This window comes from Lonchura striata, chromosome 1, assembly GCF_046129695.1.
Source record: "Lonchura striata isolate bLonStr1 chromosome 1, bLonStr1.mat, whole genome shotgun sequence".
Classification (NCBI taxonomy): domain Eukaryota; kingdom Metazoa; phylum Chordata; class Aves; order Passeriformes; family Estrildidae; genus Lonchura; species Lonchura striata.
The window spans coordinates 1396108-1416732 of record NC_134603.1 but is presented as its reverse complement, the minus strand read 5'-3'; the positions used below and the strand labels follow the sequence as shown (position 1 = coordinate 1416732).

The 20625-nt window shown below is 48.0% G+C and overlaps 1 protein-coding gene across 1 annotated transcript; it reads left to right on the top strand.

Moving 5' to 3' along the window:
- The first annotated feature begins 675 nt into the window (after positions 1-675).
- On the top strand, positions 676-20276 carry ZFTRAF1 (zinc finger TRAF-type and ring finger containing 1). The gene is made up of 4 exons (XM_077781712.1): positions 676-1051; positions 9055-9293; positions 16000-16211; positions 19866-20276. The coding sequence occupies exons 1-4, from the start codon at positions 710-712 to the stop codon at positions 20255-20257; spliced, it is 1185 nt and encodes a 394-aa protein (XP_077637838.1). The 5' UTR covers positions 676-709; the 3' UTR covers positions 20258-20276.
- The last annotated feature ends 349 nt before the right edge of the window (positions 20277-20625 follow it).

The following is a 20625-nucleotide window of genomic DNA, read 5'->3' as shown; positions in this document are numbered from 1 at the left end:
CTGGTCTATAGTTGTCCATACTGGTTTTTACTGGTTTATACTGGTGATCTATACTGGTTTATGCTGGTCTATACTGGTCCATACTGGTTTATGCTGGTCCATACTGGTTTTTACTGGTTTATACTGGTCCCATAGTGATCTATACTGGTTTATACTGGTCTATACTGGTCTATACTTGTCCATACTGGTTTATACTGGTCCATACTGGTTTTTACTGGTTTATACTGGTCCCATAGTGATCTATACTGGTTTATACTGGTCTATACTTGTCCATACTGGTTTATACTGGTCCATACTGGTTTTTACTGGTTTATACTGGTCCCATAGTGATCTATACTGGTTTATACTGGTCTATACTGGTTATTACTGGTCCATACTGGTTTTTACTGGTCTATACTGGTGACCCCCCGCGCGCCCCCCGCCCTCTCCCCCCAAGCCCCGCCCCCACCCCTCCCATTGGCCCACCCCTTCCGTGACGTCACCGAGCCCCGCCCCCACCACCCCCCACCCTCCCTCCCCATCCCACCGCCCACCTCCCCCTCCCATTGGCCGCCTCACCCATCGCTCCACCCTCCTCCCAATCCCATTGGCTCCCTCCCCCCTCGCCCCGCCCCTGGCCGCTTCCCATTGGCCGCACCCCCCGCCCCGAGGGAGGGCGGGAGGGAGGAAGCCGTGAGGGCGGCCAAGATGGCGGCGGGGTGAGGCGGCGATGGCGGCGGCGATGTCGGGGCCGGAGGAGCGCGATGGCGGCGGCCCCGCCGCTCCCTCCGCCCCCTCGGCGCCCGCTCCCGCACCCGCGGCCGGGATCAGCGGAGGAGGAGGAGGAGGAGGAGCGGCGGAGAGCGGCGAGGAGGCGGCGGCGCTGCTGCTGGAGGCGGGCGGCGATCCGGACGCGCCGCCCAAGAAGCGGCTGAGGGCGGCCGGCAGCGGCGGCGGCGGCGGCGGCGGCGGAGCGGAGGGGGCGGCGGGCAGCGTGAAGCTGGAGGAGCGGCTGCACTCCGTGCTCTGCTGCACCGTGTGCCTCGACCTGCCCAAGGCCTCCGTCTACCAGGTACGGGGGGGAACGGGGACATGGGGACAGTGGGGGTGGCGCTGGGGACATGGGGACAGGGATTTGGGGATTTGGGGACAGAGATTTGGGGACATGGGGACACTGGGGGTGGCGCTGGGGACATGGGGACAGGGATTTGGGGATAGGGATTTGGGGATTTGGGGACATGGGGACAGTGGTGGTGGCACTGGGGACATGGGGACAGGGATTTGGGGATAGGGATTTGGGGATTTGGGGACATGGGGACACTGGGGGTGGCACTGGGACATCCCTGTGGGGACATGGGACAGGGATTTGGGGACATGGGGACAGTGGTGGTGGCACTGGGGACATGGGGACAGGGATTTGGGGATTTGGGGACATGGGGACACTGGGGGTGGCACTGGGGACATGGGGACAGGGATTTGGGGACAGGAATTTGGGGATTTGGGGACATGGGGACACTGGGGGTGGCACTGGGGACATGGGGACAGGGATTTGGGGACAGGAATTTGGGGATTTGGGGACATGGGGACACTGGGGGTGGCGCTGGGGACATGGGGACAGGGATTTGGGGATTTGGGGACATGGGGACAGTGGTGGTGGCACTGGGACACCCCTGTGGGGACATGGGACAGGGATTTAGGGACATGGGGACAGTGGTGGTGGCACTGGGGACATGGGGACAGGGATTTGGGGATTTGGGGACATGGGGACACTGGGGGTGGCACTGGGACACCCCTGTGGGGACAGGGGACAGGGATTTGGGGATTTTGGGACAGAGATTTGGGGACATGGGGATTTGGGGACAGGGATTTGGGACATGGGGACAGGAGGTGGTGGCACTGGGACACCCCTTGGGGACACCAGGACACCCCTTGGGGATATGGGGACATCGATTTGGGGACAGGGATTTGGGAACATGGTGACAGTGGTGGTGGCACTGGGACACCCCTTGGGGACATGGGACAGGGATTTGGGGACATGGGGACACTGGGGGTGACACCGGGGACATGGGGACAGGAATTTGGGGACAGGGATTTGGGGATTTGGGGACATGGGGACAGTGGGGGTGGCACTGGGGACATGGGGACAGGGATTTGGGGACATGGGGACACTGGGGGTGGCACTGGGGACAGGGGACAGGGATTTGGGGATTTGGGGACATGGGGACAGTGGTGGTGGCACTGGGGACATGGGGACAGGGATTTGGGGACAGGGATTTGGGGATTTGGGGACATGGGGACACTGGGGGTGGCACTGGGGACATGGGGACAGGGATTTGGGGATTTGGGGACATGGGGACAGGAGGTGGTGGCACTCGGACACCCCTGTGGGGACATGGGACAGGGATTTAGGGACATGGGGACAGTGGTGGTGGCACTGGGGACATGGGGACAGGGATTTGGGGATTTGGGGACATGGGGACAGTGGTGGTGGCACTGGGACACCCCTGTGGGGACATGGGACAGGGATTTGGGGATTTTGGGAAAGAGATTTGGGGACATGGGGATTTGGGGACAGGGATTTGGGACATGGGGACAGGAGGTGGTGGCACTGGGACACCCCTTGGGGACACCAGGACACCCCTTGGGGATATGGGGACATCGATTTGGGGACAGGGATTTGGGGACATGGGGACATGGGGACATGGGGACAGTGGGGGTGGCACTGGGGACATGGGGACAGGGATTTGGGGATTTGGGGACATGGGGACAGTGGGGGTGGCACCGGGACACCCCTGTGGGGACATGGGACAGGGATTTGGGACATGGGGACATGGGGACATGAGGTGGTGGCACCAGGACACCCCTTGGGGATATGGGGACATCGATTTGGGGACAGGGATTTGGGAACATGGTGACAGTGGTGGTGGCACTGGGACACCCCTTGGGGACAGGGGACAGGGATTTGGGGACATGGGGACAGTGGTGGTGGCACTGGGGACATGGGACAGGGATTTGGGGATTTGGGGACATGGGGACAGTGGTGGTGGCACTGGGGACATGGGGACAGGGATTTGGGGATTTGGGGACGTGGGGACACTGGGGGTGGCGCTGGGACACCCCTGTGGGGACATGGGACAGGGATTTGGGGACATGGGGATTTGGGGACAGGGATTTGGGACATGGGGACAGGAGGTGGTGGCACTGGGACACCCCTTGGGGATATGGGGACATCGATTTGGGGACATGGGGACAGTGGTGGTGGCACTGGGGACATGGGGACAGGGATTTGGGGACAGGGATTTGGGGATTTGGGGACATGGGGACAGTGGTGGTGGCACTGGGACACCCCTTGGGGACACCAGGACACCCCTTGGGGATATGGGGACATCGATTTGGGGACATGGGACAGGGATTTGGGGATTTGGGGACATGGGGACATGGGGACAGTGGTGGTGGCACCAAGACACCCCTGTGGGGACATGGGACAGGGATTTGGGGACATGGGGACATCGCTTGCAGACATGGGGACAGGGATTTGGAGTCGTGGGACAGGGATTTGGGGACAGGCACTGGTGGCACCAGGACATCCCCAGGTGGCACCAGGACACCCCTAGGGGACACCAGGACACCCCTTGGGGACATGGGACAGGGATTTGGGGGTTTGGGGACATGGGGACAGGAGGTGGTGGCACTGGGGCACCCCTGTGGGGACACCAGGACACCCCTTGGGGACAGGGACAGGGATTTGGGGACAGGGACAGGAGGTGGTGGCACTGGGGACATGGGGACGGGGACAGGGATTTGGGGATTTGGGGACACGGGACAGGCGCTGGTGGCACTGGGACACCCCAAGGTGGCACCAGGAGATGTCCTGAGGGGATTTGGGGACATGGGGACACGTGGTGGTGGCACTGGGACACCCCTTGGGGACACCAGGACACCCCTTGGGGACAGGGGAGAGGGATTTGGGGGCGTGGGGACAGTGCCACCCTCTTGGGGACATGGGGACAGAGCTGAGGTGGCACTGCCACACCCCCCTGGGGTGTCCCTGTCACCCTTGGGTGTCCCTGTCACCTTTGGGTGTCCCTGTCACCTTTGGTGTCCCTGTCACCCCCTTGGGTGTCCCTGTCACCCCCTTACGTGTCCCTGTCACCCTTACGTGTCCCTGTCACCCTTAGGTGTCCCTGTCACCCTTGGGTGTCCCTGTCACCTTTGGTGTCCCTGTCACCCCCTTGGGTGTCCCTGTCACCCCCTTACGTGTCCCTGTCACCCTTACGTGTCCCTGTCACCCTTAGGTGTCCCTGTCACCCTTGGGTGTCCCTGTCACCTTTGGTGTCCCTGTCACCCTTGGGTGTCCCTGTCACCTTTGGGTGTCCCTGTCACCCTTGGGTGGCCCTGTCACCTCCCTGGGCCACCAAACTGTCCTCAGGGCCACCAAGGCGAGGCTGGAGGAATTAATTGGGGATTAATTAATAATGGAGCCAATTAATGATTGATTGATTGATTGATTGGTTGATGGATTGGTTGATTGATTGATTGATTCAGTGATTGATTAGTTAGGTCTGGGCTTAATGACGTAATTGAATAAATGGATTTAATTGGATTAATTAATTACATGAATTAAAACTGGGATGTCTTAATTAACTGAATTAAATAAGGAATTAAATTAATTAAATTAAAGCTGGGACTGATTAATCCAAAATTGGGATCCAATTATTTGATCGGTTCAGGGATTGATTAGTTCAGTCTGGGGTTTGTTAATTAAGTAATTTATTTAGATTAATTAAATCAATGAAATTAAATTAATTGAATTAATTTAAACTGGGAGTTGTTAATTAATGAAATTAACTAATTTAATTAATTGAATTAAAGATGGGATTGATTAATCCCAAATTTGAATACAATTAATTGATTGGTGGATTGCTTCAGGGATCGATTAGTTAGGTCTGGGGTTTGTTAATTAAGTAATTAAATTAATTAAATGAAATGTATTGAATTAATTAAAACTGGGATTTGTTAATCAAAGATGGGATTAATTAATTGCAAATTTGGATCCAATTAATTGATTGATTGGTTCAGGGATTGATTAGGTAGGTCTGGGGTTTGTTAATTAAGTAATTAAATTAATTAATGTAATTAATTAAAGCTTGGATTTGTTAATTAATTTTGGGATTAATTAAAATTGTGATTAATTAACCCCAAATTGTGATCAAATTAATTGATTAATTGATTGATTGATTGGTTCAGGGATTGATTAGTTAGCTCTGGGACTAATCAATTAATTAATTAAATTCATTTAATTCTGGGGTTAATTAATCCTAGGATGGAATTAAATCCAGGGATTAATTAAACCTGGGATTTAATTACTTAAATCAGGGATGTAATTAATTCTGGGATTTAATTAATCCCGGGATTTAATTAATCCTGGGATTAATTAATGCCAGGATGGAATTAAATCCAGGGGTTCATTAAACCTGGGATTAGCGAGACTCCAGAATTAATTAATCCCTGGATTAATTAATGGATCTGATCCCATCCTGGCATTAATTAAACCCAGATTAAATTAAATCCCAGGTTTAATTAAATCCTGGGATTAATTAAACCCAGATTAAATTAAATCCAGATTTTAAACAAATCCTGGGATTAATTAAAGACAAACTTAATTAAATGCAGATTTTAATTTGATCCTGGGATTAATTAAACCCAGATTTAATTAAATCCCGATTTAATTAAATCCTGGGATTTAATAATGACAGAGTTTATTAAATGCAGATTTTAATTAAATCCTGGGATTAATTAAATCCCAGATCTGATTCCAGCCTGGGATCAATGGGGATCAATGAGGATCAATGGGGATCAATGGGAACCAATGGGAAATTTGGGAATCAATGGGGATCAATGGGGGATCAATGGGAAATTTGGGATCAATGGGGATCAATGGGGAATTCCAATGGGAAAATGGGGATCAATGGGGATCAATGGGGATCAATGGGAAATTTGGGATCAATGGGGATCAATGGGGATCAATGGGAAATTGGAAATCAATGGGGAATCAATGGGGGATCAGTGGGAATGGGGATCAATGGGGATCAATGGGAAATTTGGAATCAATGGGGAATCAATGGGAAATTGGGAATCAATGGGGAATCAATGGGGAATCAGTGGGAATGGGGATCAATGGGGATCAATGGGAAATTGGGAATCAATGGGGATCAATGGGGGATCAATGGGAAATTTGGGAATCAATGGGGAATCAATGGGGAATCAGTGGGAATGGGGATCAATGGGGATCAATAGGGAAATAATGGGGAATTAATGAGGATCAAAGGGAATTGAAATCAATCGGAAATCAATGGGAAATTGGGGATCAATGGGGATCAATGGGAAATGGGAAATTAATGGGGAATTCTACTGGGAAATTCCAATGGGGAATTGGGAATCAATGGGGAATTCCAATGGGAAATTGGGAATCAATGGGGAATTCCAATGGGAAATTGGGAATCAATGGGGATCAATGGGAAATGGGGAATCAATGGGGAATTCCAATGGGAAATTCCAATGGGAAATTTGGGATCAATGGGAAATTCCATGGGAAATTGGGAATCAATGGCAAATTCCAATGGGGAGTTCCAATGGGGAAAATTGGGAATCAATTGAGCTCCACCACCAGCATCACCAACCGTGCCTCAGTTTCCCTTCTCCAACCCCAACAACACATTCCACCACTGCTAAAAATCCCTAAAAATCGCTAAAAAATCCCTAAAAATTCCCAATTTTTTTTTGGAATCCCGCAGTGCACCAACGGGCACCTGATGTGTGCGGGCTGCTTCATCCACCTGCTGGGAAATGGGAATGGATGGGAAATTCCATTGGGAATTGGGGATCAATGGGGAATTCCAGTGGGGAAATTGGGAATCAATGGGGAATCAATGGGGAAATGGGAATCAATGGGGAATAAATGGGGAATCAATGGGAAATGGGGAATTCCAGTGGGAAATTCCAATGGGGAATAGGGAATCTATGGAGGATTCCAATGGGAAATTCCAATGGGGATTGGGGATCAATGGGGTATTCCAATGGGGAAATGGGGAATCAATGGGGAATCAATGGGGATCAATGGGAAATGGGGAATTCCAGTGGGAAATTCCAATGGGGAATAGGGAATCAATGGAGGATTCCAATGGGAAATTCCAATGGGGAATTCCAATGAGGAATTGGGAATCAATGGCGATCAATGTGGATCAATGGGAAATGGAGAATCAATGGGGAATTCCAATGGGAAATTGGGGATCAACGGGGAATTCCAATGGGGAAACTCCAGTGGAAAATTCCAATGGGGAATCAATGTGGAATTCCAATGGGAAATTGGGAATCAATTGAGCTCCACCACCAGCATCACCAACCGTGCCTCAGTTTCCCTTCTCCAACCCCAACAACACATTCCGCCACTGCTAAAAATCCCTAAAAATCCCTAAAAATCCCTTAAAAATCCCTAAAAATCCCTAAAAATTCCCAATTTTTTTTTGGAATCCCGCAGTGCACCAACGGGCACCTGATGTGCGCGGGCTGCTTCATCCACCTGCTGGGAAATGGGAATGGATGGGAAATTCCAATGGGGATTGGGGATCAATGGGGAATTCCAATGGGGAAATTGGGAATCAATGGGGAATTCCAATGGGGAAATTGGGAATCAATGGGGAATCAATGGGAAATTGGTAATCAATAGGGAATCAATGGGGATCAATGGGGAAATGGGAATCAATAGGGAATCAATGGGGATCAATGGGAAATGGGGAATTCCAGTGGGAAATTCCAATGGGGAATAGGGAATCTATGGAGGATTCCAATGGGAAATTGCAATGGGGAATTCCAATGGGGAATCAATGTGGAATTCTAATGAGGAATTGGGAATCAATGGCAATCAATGTGGATCAATGGGAAATGGGGAATCAATGGGGAATTCCAATGGGAAATTGGGGATCAATGGGGAATTCCAATGGGGAAATTGGGAATCAATGGGGAATCAATGGGAAATGGGGAATTCCAGTGGGAAATTCCAATGGGGAATAGGGAATCTATGGAGGATTCCAATGGGAAATTCCAATGGGAAATTCCAATGGGGAATCAATGTGGAATTCCAATGAGGAATTGGGAATCAATGGCGATCAATGTGGATCAATGGGAAATGGGGAATTAATGGGGAATCAATGGGAAATTCCAGTGGGAAATTCCACTGGGAAATTGGGAATCAATGGGAAATTCCAATGGGGAGTTCCAATGGGGAAAATTGGGAATCAATTGAGCTCCAACACCAGCATCACCAACCGTGCCTCAGTTTCCCTTCTCCAACCCCAACAACACATTCCACCACTGCTAAAAATCCCTAAAAATCCCTAAAAAATCCCTAAAAATTCCCAATTTTTTTTTGGAATCCCGCAGTGCACCAACGGGCACCTGATGTGCGCGGGCTGCTTCATCCACCTGCTGGGAAATGGGAATGGATGGGAAATTCCAATGGGAATTGGGGATCAATGGGGAATTCCAGTAGGGAAATTGGGAATCAGTGGGGAATCAATGGGGAATTCCATTTGGGAATTCCAATGGAAAATTCCAATGGGAAATCAATGTGGAATTCCAATGGGAAATTGGGAATCAATGGGGATCAATGGGAAATGGGGATTTAATGGGGAATTGCAATGGGAAATTCCAATGGGAAATTTGGGATCAATGGGGAATTCCAATGGGAAATTCCAATGGGGAACTGGGAATCAATGGGGAATTCCAATGGGGAAATTGGGAATCAATGGGGAATCAATGGGGATCAATGGGAAATGGGCATTAATGGGAAATATTAATGGGGAATTCCAATGGGGAATTCCAATGGGAAATAGGGAATGAGTGGGAATGTCCAGTGGGAGGTGCGGAACCAATGGGGAATCAAATGCCCGCCCCGTGCCTCAGTTTCCCTTCTCCAACCCCAACAACACATTCCACCACTGCTAAAAATCCCTAAAAATCCCTTAAAAATCCCTAAAAATCCCTAAAAATTCCCAATTTTTTTTTGGAATCCCGCAGTGCACCAACGGGCACCTGATGTGCGCGGGCTGCTTCATCCACCTGCTGGCCGACTCGCGGCTGAAGGAGGAGCAGGCCACGTGCCCCAACTGCCGCTGCGAGATCTCCAAGAGCCTCTGCTGCCGCAACCTGGCCGTGGAGAAGGCGGTCAGCGAGCTGCCGGCCGAGTGCGGCTTCTGCGCCCGCCAGTTCCCCCGCTCCCTGCTCGAGCGACACCAGAAGGAGGAGTGCCAGGACAGGTCGGGAAGTTTGGGAATTTTTTGGGAATTTTTTGGGATTTTTTTCCAGGTTTTCTGGTGATTTTCGGTGGTTTTTTGGTGGTTTTCGGGAGGTTTTTGGCGGTTTCGCGATGGTTGCCCACCTAAAAGTTCTTGAGATGTTCCTTGGGGCAGCAGCAGAGAAAGGGTTAGGAGAGGTTGGGAATTTTTTTGGCATTTTTTTGGGTTTTTTGAGGGTTTTGTGGTGGTTTTTGGTGGTTTCGCAATGGTTGCCCACCTAAAAGTTCTTGAGATGTTCCTTGAAGAGCCACCAAAGAGAGTGTGGACATAGATGAGAGATGGAGAATAGATTTTGGGATTTTTTTAGGATTTTTTGGAATGTTTTGGGATTTTTCGGTCATTTTTTTGGGATTTTTGGGATTTTTGTGGTGGTTTTTGGCGGTTTTGGGATGGTTGCCCACCTAAAAGTTCTTGAGATGTTCCTGGGAGCAGCAGCAGTTCCTCTGCTCTGCTCGAGCACCACCAGAAGGAGGAGTGCCAGGACAGGTCGGGAAGTTCGGGAATGTTTTTGGGAATTTTTAGGGATTTTTTGGGATTTTTTTTCCAGGTTTTCTGGTGATTTTTGGTGAATTTTGGGGATTTTTTGGGGGTTTCTTGGTAATTTTTGGTGGTTTTGGGATGGTTTCCCACCTAAAAGTTCTTGAGATGTTCCTGGGAGCAGCAGCAGAGAAAGGGTTAGGAGAGGTTGGGAATTTTTTGGGATTTTTTGGGATTTTTGGGGGTTTCTTGGTGGGTTTTGGTGATTTTTGGCGGTTTTGGGATGGTTGCCCACCTAAAAGTTCTTGAGATGTTCCTTGGGGCAGCAGCAGAGAAAGGGTTAGGAGAGGTTGGGAATTTTTTGGGGATTTTTTGGGATTTTTGGGGGTTTCTTGGTGGTTTTTGGCGGTTTCGCGATGGTTGCCCACCTAAAAGTTCTTGAGATGTTCCTTGGAGCAGCACCAGAGAAAGGGTTAGGAGAGGTTGGGAATTTTTGGGATTTTTTGGGATTTTTGGGGGTTTCTTGGTGGGTTTTGGTGGTTTTTGGCGGTTTTGGGATGGTTTCCCACCTAAAAGTTCTTGAGATGTTCCTGGGAGCAGCACCAGTTCCCCCGCTCCCTGCTCGAGCGACACCAGAAGGAGGAGTGCCAGGACAGGTCGGGAAGTTTGGGAATGTTTTGGGAATTTTTTGGGATTTTTTGGGGATTTTTTTTGCCAGGTTTTCTGGTGATTTTCGGTGGTTTTTTGGTGGTTTTCGGGAGGTTTTTGGCGGTTTCGCGATGGTTGCCCACCTAGAAGTTCTTGAGATGTTCCTTGGGGCAGCAGCAGAGAAAGGGTTAGGAGAGGTTGGGAATTTTTTGGGAATTTTTTGGGGATTTTTTGGGGATTTTTTGGGGTTTCTAGGTGGTTTTTGGTGGTTTCGCAATGGTTGCCCACCTAAAAGTTCTTGAGATGTTCCTTGAAGAGCCACCAAAGAGAGTGTGGACATAGATGAGAGATGGAGAATAGATTTTGGGATTTTTTTAGGATTTTTTGGAATGTTTTGGGATTTTTCGGTAATTTTTTTGGGATTTTTGGGATTTTTGTGGTGGTTTTTGGCGGTTTTGGGATGATTGCCCACCTAAAAGTTCTTGAGATGTTCCTGGGAGCAGCACCAGTTCCTCTGCTCTGCTCGAGCACCAGCAAAAGGAGGAGTGCCAGGACAGGTCGGGAAGTTCGGGAATGTTTTGGGATTTTTTTGGGGATTTTTTGGGAATTTTTTTGGCATTTTTTTGGGATTTTTGGGGGTTTCTTGGTGGTTTTTGGCGGTTTCGGGATGGTTGCCCACCTAAAAGTTCTTGAGATGTTCCTGGGAGCAGCAGCAGAGAAAGGGTTAGGAGAGGTTGGGAATTTTTTGGGAATTTTTGGGGATTTTTTGGGAGTTTTGGGGGTTTCTTGGTGGGTTTTGGTGGTTTTTGGTGGTTTTGGGATGGTTGCCCACCTAAAAGTTCTTGAGATGTTCCTGGGAGCAGCACCAGTTCCTCTGCTCTGCTCGAGCGACACCAGAAGGAGGAGTGCCAGGACAGGTCGGGAAGTTTGGGAATGTTTTGGGAATTTTTTGGGATTTTTTTGGGGATTTTTTTCCAGGTTTTGTGGTGATTTTTGGTGATTTTTGGTGATTTTTTTGGGGGTTTTGTGGTGGTTTTTGGTGGTTTCGCGATGGTTGCCCACCTAAAAGTTCTTGAGATGTTCCTTGGAGAGCCACCAAAGAGAGTGTGAGGATAGATGAGAGATGGAGAATGGATTTTTGGAATTTTTTGGGATTTTTTGGGAGATTTTGGGATTTTTTTGGGGTTGTCTTGGTGGTTTTTGGTGTTTTCATGATGGTTTCCCACCTAAAAGTTCTTGAGATGTTCCTGGGAGCAGCACCAGTTCCTCTGATCTGCTCGAGCGACACCAGAAGGAGGAATGCCAGGACAGGTCGGGAAGTTCGGGAATGTTTTTGGGAATTTTTTGGGATTTTTTGGGGATTTTTTTTCCAGGTTTTGTGGTGATTTTTAGGATTTTTGGGGGTTTCTTGGTGGTTTTTGGTGGTTTCGCGATGGTTGCCCACCTAGAAGTTCTTGAGATGTTCCTTGGGGCAGCACCAGAGAAACGGTTAGGAGAGGTTGGGATTTTTTTGGGGGATTTTTTGGGAATTTTTGGGGGTTTTGTGGTGGTTTTTGGCGGTTTCGCGATGGTTGCCCACCTAAAAGTTCTTGAGATGTTCCTTGGAGCAGCACCAGTTCCTCTGCTCTGCTCGAGCGACACCAGAAGGAGGAGTGCCAGGACAGGTCGGGAAGTTCGGGAATGTTTTGGGAATTTTTTGGGATTTTTTTGGGGATTTTTTGGGAATTTTTTTGGCATTTTTTTGGGATTTTTGGGGGTTTCTTGGTGGTTTTTGGCGGTTTCGCGATGGTTGCCCACCTAAAAGTTCTTGAGATGTTCCTTGGAGCAGCACCAGAGAAAGGATTAGGAGAGGTTGGGAATTTTTGGGATTTTTTGGGATTTTTGGGGGTTTCTTGGTGGTTTTTGGCGGTTTCACGATGGTTGCCCACCTAAAAGTTCTTGAGATGTTCCTTGGAGCAGCAGCAGAGAAAGGGTTAGGAGAGGTTGGGAATTTTTGGGATTTTTTGGGATTTTTGGGGGTTTCTTGGTGGGTTTTGGTGGTTTTTGGTGGTTTTCATGATGGTTTCCCACCTAAAAGTTCTTGAGATGTTCCTGGGAGCAGCACCAGTTCCTCTGCTCTGCTCGAGCGACACCAGAAGGAGGAGTGCCAGGACAGGTCGGGAAGTTTGGGAATGTTTTGGGAATTTTTTGGGATTTTTTTGGGGATTTTTTGGGAATTTTTTTGGCATTTTTTTGGGTTTTTTGAGGGTTTTGTGGTGGTTTTTGGCGATTTCGTGATGGTTGCCCACCTAGAAGTTCTTGAGATGTTCCTTGGAGCAGCACCAGAGAAAGGGTTAGGGCAGGCTAGGAATTTTTTGGGAATTTTTTGGGATTTTTTGGGATTTTTTGGGGGTTTTGTGGTGGTTTTCGGCAGTTTCGCGATGGTTGCCCACCTAAAAGTTCTTGAGATGTTCCTTGGAGCTCCACCAGAGGAATTGTTAGGAGAGGTTGGGAATTTTTTGGGAATTCTTTTTGGGATTTTTGGGGGTTTTGTGGTGGTTTTTGGAGGTTTCGGGTTGGTTTCCCACCTAAAAGTTCTCCCAAATTTCCACTCTTGATTTTCCATTTTTATCCCAAATTTCCGACTTCGGTTTCCCATTTCTCTCCCAAATTTCCCACCTTTCCCACCTCTCTCACCCCACCAAAATCCCTAAAAAATACCCAAAAATTCCAAAAAAAATCCCAAAAATTCCCCAAAAATTCCCAAAATCCCCGGAATTCCGCGTTTTCCGCAGGGTGCCGCAGTGCAAGTCCCATTGGATCGGCTGCCCCTGGCAGGGTCCCTTCCACGAGCTCTCGGTGCCCAAATTCCCCCAAAATTCCCCCAAAATTCCCCAAAACTCCCAAAAAATTTCCCCAAAAATTCCCCCAAATTCCCCCAAAAATTTCCCCAAAATTTCCCAAATTTTCCCCAAAATTTCCCACTCTTGATTTTCCATTTTTCTCCCAAATGTTCCCATTTCTCTCCCAAATTTCCCACCTTTCCCACCTCTCTCACCCCACCAAAATCCCTAAAAAATACCCAAAAATTCCCAAAAATCCCCAAAAATCCCTCCAAAATTTGCCCAAAATGTCCCAAATTTTCCCCAAAAATCCCCAGAATTCCGCGTTTTCCGCAGGGTGACGCGGTGCAAGTCCCATTGGATCGGCTGCCCCTGGCAGGGTCCCTTCCACGAGCTCTCGGTGCCCAAATTCCCCCAAAATTCCCCCAAAATTCCCCCAAAACTCCCAAAAAATTTCCCCAAAAATTCCCCCAAATTCCCCCAAAATTTCCCCAAAATTTCCTAAATTTTCCCCAAAATTTCCCACTCTTGATTTTCCATTTCACTCCCAAATTTTCCCGTTTCTCTCCCAAATTTTCCCAGTCTTGATTTCCCATTTCTCTCCCAAATTTTCCCATTTTTATCCCAAATTTCCCACTCCGATTTCCCATTTCTTTCCCAAATTTTCCCATTTCTCTCCCAAATTTCCCACATCGATTTTCCACATTTATCCCAAATTTCCGACTTCGGTTTCCCATTTCTCTCCCAAATTTCCCACCTTTCCTCTCTCACCCCACCAAAAATCCCCAAAAATTCCCAAAAATTCCCCAAAAATTCCCAAAAATTCCCCAAAAATCCCCCAAAATTCCCCAAAAATCCCCCAAATTTTCCCCAAAATTTCCCACTCTTGATTTTCCATTTTTCTCCCAAATTTTCCCATTTCTCTCCCAAATTTTCCCACTCTGATTTTCCATTTCCATCCCAAATTTCCACTCTTGATTTCCCATTTCTCTCCCAAATTTCCCCATTTTTATCCCAAATTTCCCACTCTGATTTCCCATTTCTCTCCCAAATTTTCCCATTTCTCTCCCAAATTTCCAACCCCGATTTTCCACTTTTATCCCAAATTTCCCACTTTGGTTTCCCATTTCTCTCCCAAATTTCCCGCCTTTCCCACCTCTCCCATCCCAAATTCCCCCAAATTCCCGCAAATTTCCCCCAAAAATTCCCCAAAATTCCCCAAATTCCCCCAAAATTTCCCAAATTCCCACTCTTGATTTTCCATTTCTCTCCCGAATTTTCCAATCTGATTTTCCATTTTTTATCCCAAATTTCCACTCTCGATTTTCCACATTTTTCCCAAATTTCCCACTCTGATTTTCCACTTTTATGCCAAATTTCCAACTTTGGTTTTCTATTTTTCTCCCAAATTTTTCCATTTCTCTCCCAAATTTCCAACTCCAATTTTCCACATTTTTCCCAAATTTCCGACTCAGATTTCCCATTTCTCTCCCAAATTTTCCTATTTTTATCCCAAATTTCCCACTCTGATTTCCCATTTCTCTCCCAAATTTTCCCATTTTTATCCCAAATTTCCCACTCCGATTTCCCATTTCTTTCCCAAATTTTCCCATTTCTCTCCCAAATTTCCCACCTTTCCTCTCTCACCCCACCAAAAATCCCCAAAAATCCCCAAAAATTCCCAAAAATCCCCAAAAATTCCCAAAAATTCCCCAAAAATCCCCCAAAATTCCCCCAAATTTTCCCCAAAATTTCCCACTCTTGATTTCCCATTTTTCTCCCAAATTTTCCCATTTCTCTCCCAAATTCTCCCTCTCTGATTTTCCATTTCCATCCCAAATTTCCACTCTTGATTTCCCATTTCTCTCCCAAATTTTCCCATTTTTATCCCAAATTTCCCACTCCGATTTCCCATTTCTCTCCCAAATTTTCAACTCCGATTTTCCACATTTATCCCAAATTTCCGACTTCGGTTTCCCATTTCTCTCCCAAATTTCCCGCCTTTCCCACCTCTCTCACCCCACCAAAATCCCTAAAAGATACCCAAAAATTCCCAAAAATCCCCAAAAATCCCTCCAAAATTTGCCCAAAATGTCCCAAATTTTCCCCAAAATCCCCGGAATTCCGCGTTTTCCGCAGGGTGACGCGGTGCAAGTTCCAGCGGATCGGCTGCCCCTGGCAGGGTCCCTTCCTCGGTGCCCAAATTCCCCCAAAATTCCCCCAAAATTCCCCCAAAATTTCCCCAAAACTCCCAAAAAATTTCCCCAAAAATTTCCCCAAAATGTCCCAAATTTTCCCCAAAATTTCCCACTCTTGATTTCCCATTTCTCTCCCAAATTTTCCCATTTCTCTCCCAAATTTCCCACTCTGATTTCCCATTTTTCTCCCAAATTTTCCCTTTCTCTCCCAAATTTCCACTCTTGATTTCCCATTTCTCTCCCAAATTTCCGACTTTGATTTTCCACATTCATCCCAAAATTTCCAATCTGGTTTTTCCATTTTTCTCCCAAATTTTCCCATTTCTCTCCCAAATTTCCCACCTTTCCCACCTCTTTCACCCCACCAAAATTCCTAAAAAATTAAAAAAAATTCCAAAAAAAATCCCAAAAATTCAAAAAAAATACCCCAAAATTCCAAAAAAATACCCAAAAATTCCAAAAAAATTCCCAAAAACTCCCCAAAAATTCCCCAAATTCCCCGGAATTCCGCGTTTTCCGCAGGGTGACGCGGTGCAAGTTCCAGCGGATCGGCTGCCCCTGGCAGGGTCCCTTCCACGAGCTCTCGGTGCACGAGGCCGCCTGCTCCCACCCCACCAAGACGGGCAACGAGCTGATGGAGATCCTGGACGAGATGGACCAAACGCGCAAGAAGGAGATGCAGCTCTACAACAGCATCTTCAGCCTGCTCAGCTTCGAGAAGATCGGCTACACCGGTACGGGAACCCACCAGAATTCCCAAAAATTCCACCATATTGTGATGGTTTTATGAAGGTTTTATGGGGTTTTCTGAAGGTTTTATGGGGTTCTCCAAGGGTTTTCCATGGTTCTCCAAGGGTTTTCCGTTGGTTTCTGAAGGTTTTCCATGGTTTTATGGGTTCTCCAAGGGTTTTCCGTTGGATTCTGAAGGTTTTATGGGGTTTTCTGAAGGTTTTATGGGGTTCTCCAAGGGTTTTCCTTGGTTTCCTGAAGGTTTTCCATGGTTTTAGGAAGGTTTTATGGGTTCTCCAAGGGTTTTCCATGGTTCTCCAAAGGTTTTATGGGGTTTTCTGAAGGTTTCATGAGGTTCTCCAAGGGTTTTCCTTGGTTTTCTGAAGGTTTTCCATGGTTTTATGAAGGTTTTATGGGTTCTCCATGGGTTTTCCATGGTTCTCCAAGGGTTTTCCGTTGGTTTCTGAAGGTTTTATGGGGTTTTCTGAAGGTTTCATGAGGTTCTCTACGGGTTTTCTGTTGGTTTCTGAAGGTTTTCCATGGTTTTATGAAGGTTTCATGGGGTTCTCCAAGGGTTTTCCGTTGGTTTCTGAAGGTTTTCCGTGGTTTTATGAAGGTTTTATGGGTTCTCCAAGGGTTTTCCATGCTTTTCCAAAGGCTTTTTGGGGATCTCCAAGGGTTTTCCATGGTTCTCCAAAGGTTTTATGGGGCTCTCCAAGGGTTTCCCATGGTTTCCTGAAGGTTTTTTGGGGTCTTCTGAAGGTTTTCCAAGGATTTTCCATGGTTTCCTGAAGGTTTTTTGGGGTCTTCTGAAGGTTTTCCAAGGATTTTCCATGGTTTCATGAAGGTTTCTTTGGGTCTTCTGAAGGTTCTCCAAGGGTTTTCCATGGTTTCGTGAAGGTTTCTTGAGGTTTCATGAAGGTTTTTTGGGGTCTTCTGAAGGTTCTCCAAGGGTTTTCCAAGGTTTTCCATGGTTTTCCAAGGTTTTCATGGGGTTCTCCAAGGCTTTTCCATGGTTTCGTGAAGGTTTTCCGGGGTTTTCTGAAGGTTTCATGGGGTTCTCCAGGGGTTTTCCAGGGTTTTCTGAAGGTTTTCCAAACGTTTTTTGGGGTTTTCCCAAGTTTTCCTGGGTTTTTCTGGAAAAGGAGATGCAGCTCTACAACAGCATCTTCAGCCTGCTCAGCTTCGAGAAGATCGGCTACACCGGTACAGGAACCCCCAGAAAAATCCCAAAATTCCCAAATTTCCCAAAATTCCATGAAATTTGGGTGGTTTTCTGAAGGTTTCTTGGGGTTTTTTGAAGGTTTTTTTGAAGGTTTCTTGAGGTTTCCTGAAGGTTTATGGGGTTCTCCAAGGGTTTTCCATGGTTTTCCAAAAGTTTTATGGGGTCTTCTGAAGGTTCTCCAAGGGTTTTCCATGGTTTTCCCAAAATTCCCAAAATTCCACGAAATTTGGGTGGTTTTCTGAAGGTTTCTTGGGGTTTTTTGAAGGTTTTTTTGAAGGTTTCTTGAGGTTTCCTGGAGGTTTATGGGGTTCTCCAAGGGTTTTCCATGGTTTTATGAAGGTTTTAAAGGGTTCTCCAAGCGTTTTCCATGGTTTTCCATAAGTTTTTTGGGGTCTTCTGAAGGTTCTCCAAGGGTTTTCCATGGTTTTCCAAGGTTTTTATGGGGTTCTCCAAGGGTTTCCATGGTTTTCTGAAGGTTTTCCATGGCTTTCTGAAGGTTTTATGGGTTCTCCAAGGGTTTTCCATGGTTCTCCAAGGGTTTTCCATTGGTTTCTGAAGGTTTTCCATGGTTTTTTGAAGGTTTTCCATGGCTTTCTGAAGGTTTTTTGGGGTTCTCCAAGGGTTTTCCATGGTTCTCCAAGGGTTTTCCAGGGTTTTCTGAAGGTTTTTTTGAGGTTTTCCGGAGGTTTTATGAGGTTCTCCAAGGGTTTTTTGAAGGTGCTTTATCTGATGATAATTCCAGGAATTCTCCAGGCTCCTGGTGAATCCGTGTAGGATCCAATGATAATTCCGGGAATTCTGTAGGATCCTGGTGACATTTTTTTGGGATCTGGTGATAATTTTGGGAATTCTGCAGGATAACGACGAATCCTTGTAGGATCCCATGAGAATTCCAGGAATTCTGTAGGATCCTGGAGAATCCTTGTAGGATCTGGTGATAGTTTTGGGAATTCTGTAGGACAAGGATGAATCCTTGTAGATTCCATCGATGGCTTCCAGAACGTTGCGCTGAGCAGGAACTCAGCGACAATTCCCACCCTATCCCAATGTTCTCCTGAAGTTCTCCTGACCTTCTCCCAACGTTCTCCTGACGTTCTCCTGACATTCTCCCAATGTTCTCCTGACGTTCTCCCAATGTTCTCCCAATGTTCTCCCAATGTTCTCCTGAAGTTCTCCCGACGTTCTCCCGATGTTCTCCCAATGTTCTCCCAACATTCTCCCAACGTTCTCCTGATGTTCTCCCAAAGTTCTCTCAAAGTTCTCCCAATGTTGTCCCAATGTTCTCCCGACGTTCTCCCAAAGTTCTCCTGAGGTTCTCCCAATGTTCTCCTGACGTTCTCCCGATGTTCTCTCAATGTTGTCCCAAAGTTCTCTCAATGTTGTCCTGATGTTCTCCTGACGTCCTCCCGATGTTCTCCTGACGTTCTCCTGATGTTCTCCCATTCTCTCAATGTTCTCCCAACCTTCTCCCAACCTTCTCCTGATGTTCTCCCAATGTTCTCCCAACCTTCTCCCAACCTTCTCCTGATGTTCTCCCAATGTTCTCCCAATGTTCCCCCGATGTTCTCCTGACGTGCTCCCAAAGTTCTCGCAATGTTCTCCTGACGTTCTCTCAATGTTCTCCCAACCTTCTCCCAATGTTCTCCCAACCTTCTCCTGACATTCTCCCAATGTTCTCCCGATGTTCTCCCAATGTTCTCCCTACATTCTCCAGATGTTCTCCTGATGTTCTCCCGATGTTCTCGCAATGTTCTCCTGACGTTCTCCCAATGTTCTCCCAATGTTCTCCCGACCTTCTCTTGACGTTCTCCCAAAGTTCTCTCAATGTTCTCCCAACGTTCTCCCAAAGTTCTCGCAATGTTCTCCCGACGTTCTCCCAAAGTTCTCCTGATGTTCTCCCAATGTTCTCCCGATCTTCTCCCAACCTTCTCCCCTCTCTCACCCCAAACTTTCTCTCCCCACCAGAGGTGCAGTTCCGCCCGTACCGCACCGACGACTTCATCACGCGCCTCTACTACGAGACGCCGCGCCTCACCGTCCTCAACCAGACCTGGTGCTCCCGACCTTCTCCCAACGTTCTCCCAATGTTCTCCCGACCTTCTCCCGACCTTCTCCTGACATTCTCCCAACCTTCTCCTGACATTCTCCCAATGTTCTCCCGACCTTCTCCCAATGTTCTCCTGAAGTTCTCCCAAAGTTCTCCCAATGTTCTCCCGACGTTCTCCCGATGTTCTCTCAATGTTCTCCCAACGTTCTCCCAAAGTTCTCCCAATGTTCTCCCGATGTTCTCCCGATGTTCTCTCAATGTTCTCCCGATGTTCTCCCAAAGTTCTCGCAATGTTCTCCCAATGTTCTCCCAATGTTCTCCCAACGTTCTCCCAATCTTCTCCCAACCTTCTCCCCTCTCTCACCCCAAACTTTCTCTCCCCACCAGAGGTGCAGTTCCGCCCGTACCGCACCGACGACTTCATCACGCGCCTCTACTACGAGACGCCGCGCCTCACCGTCCTCAACCAGACGTGGGTGCTGAAGGCGCGCGTCAACGACTCCGAGCGCAACCCCAACCTGTCCTGCAAGCGCACGCTGAGCTTCCAGCTGATCCTCAAGAGCAAGGTCAACTCGCCCATGGAGTGCTCCTTCCTCCTGCTCGAGGGGCCCTACGACGACGTGAAGATCCGCCCCGTCATCTACCACTTCGTCTTCAGCAACGAGACCAACGAGACCGACTACGTGGCGCTGCCCATCGTCGACTCGGTGGAGTGCAACAAACTGCTGGCGGCCAAGAACATCAACCTGCGCCTTTTTCTATTCCAGATCCAAAAATGAAACGTGACTTCTTCTTCTCCTCCTCCTCCTCCTCCTTCTTCTTCTTCTGCTGGTGGGGTGGGTTTGGTTTTTTTTTGGCGGCGGCGGCGGCGGTGGAAGAGGTGGAAGAGGAACGGCGCCGGGGCGGTGGGGATGGGTTGGGAGAGACGAAAGATGGCGGTGAGCGGATGGAGTCGGCTTGGAAGCATCAAAGAATGGGTGGGAAGTGGTGGAAATGGGTTGGAAGCATCAAAAATGGGTGGGAAGCATCAAAGAATGGGTTGGAACCATCAAAAATGGGATGGAACCGTCAAAAAATGGGTTGGAACCATCAAAGAATGGGGTGGAAACCATCAAAGAATGGGTGGGAACCGTCAAAAATGGGTTGG

Excerpts from the sequence above, each read along its gene's own strand:
- ZFTRAF1 (XM_077781712.1), top strand. The coding sequence starts at position 710 with ATGGCGGCGGCGATGTCGGGGCCGGAGGAGCGCGATGGCGGCGGCCCC. Across the intron at positions 9,294-15,999 it reads AAGGAGGAGTGCCAGGACAG|GGTGACGCGGTGCAAGTTCC; the intron begins GTCGGGAAGTTT and ends CGTTTTCCGCAG. Across the intron at positions 16,212-19,865 it reads CGAGAAGATCGGCTACACCG|AGGTGCAGTTCCGCCCGTAC; the intron begins GTACGGGAACCC and ends TCTCCCCACCAG.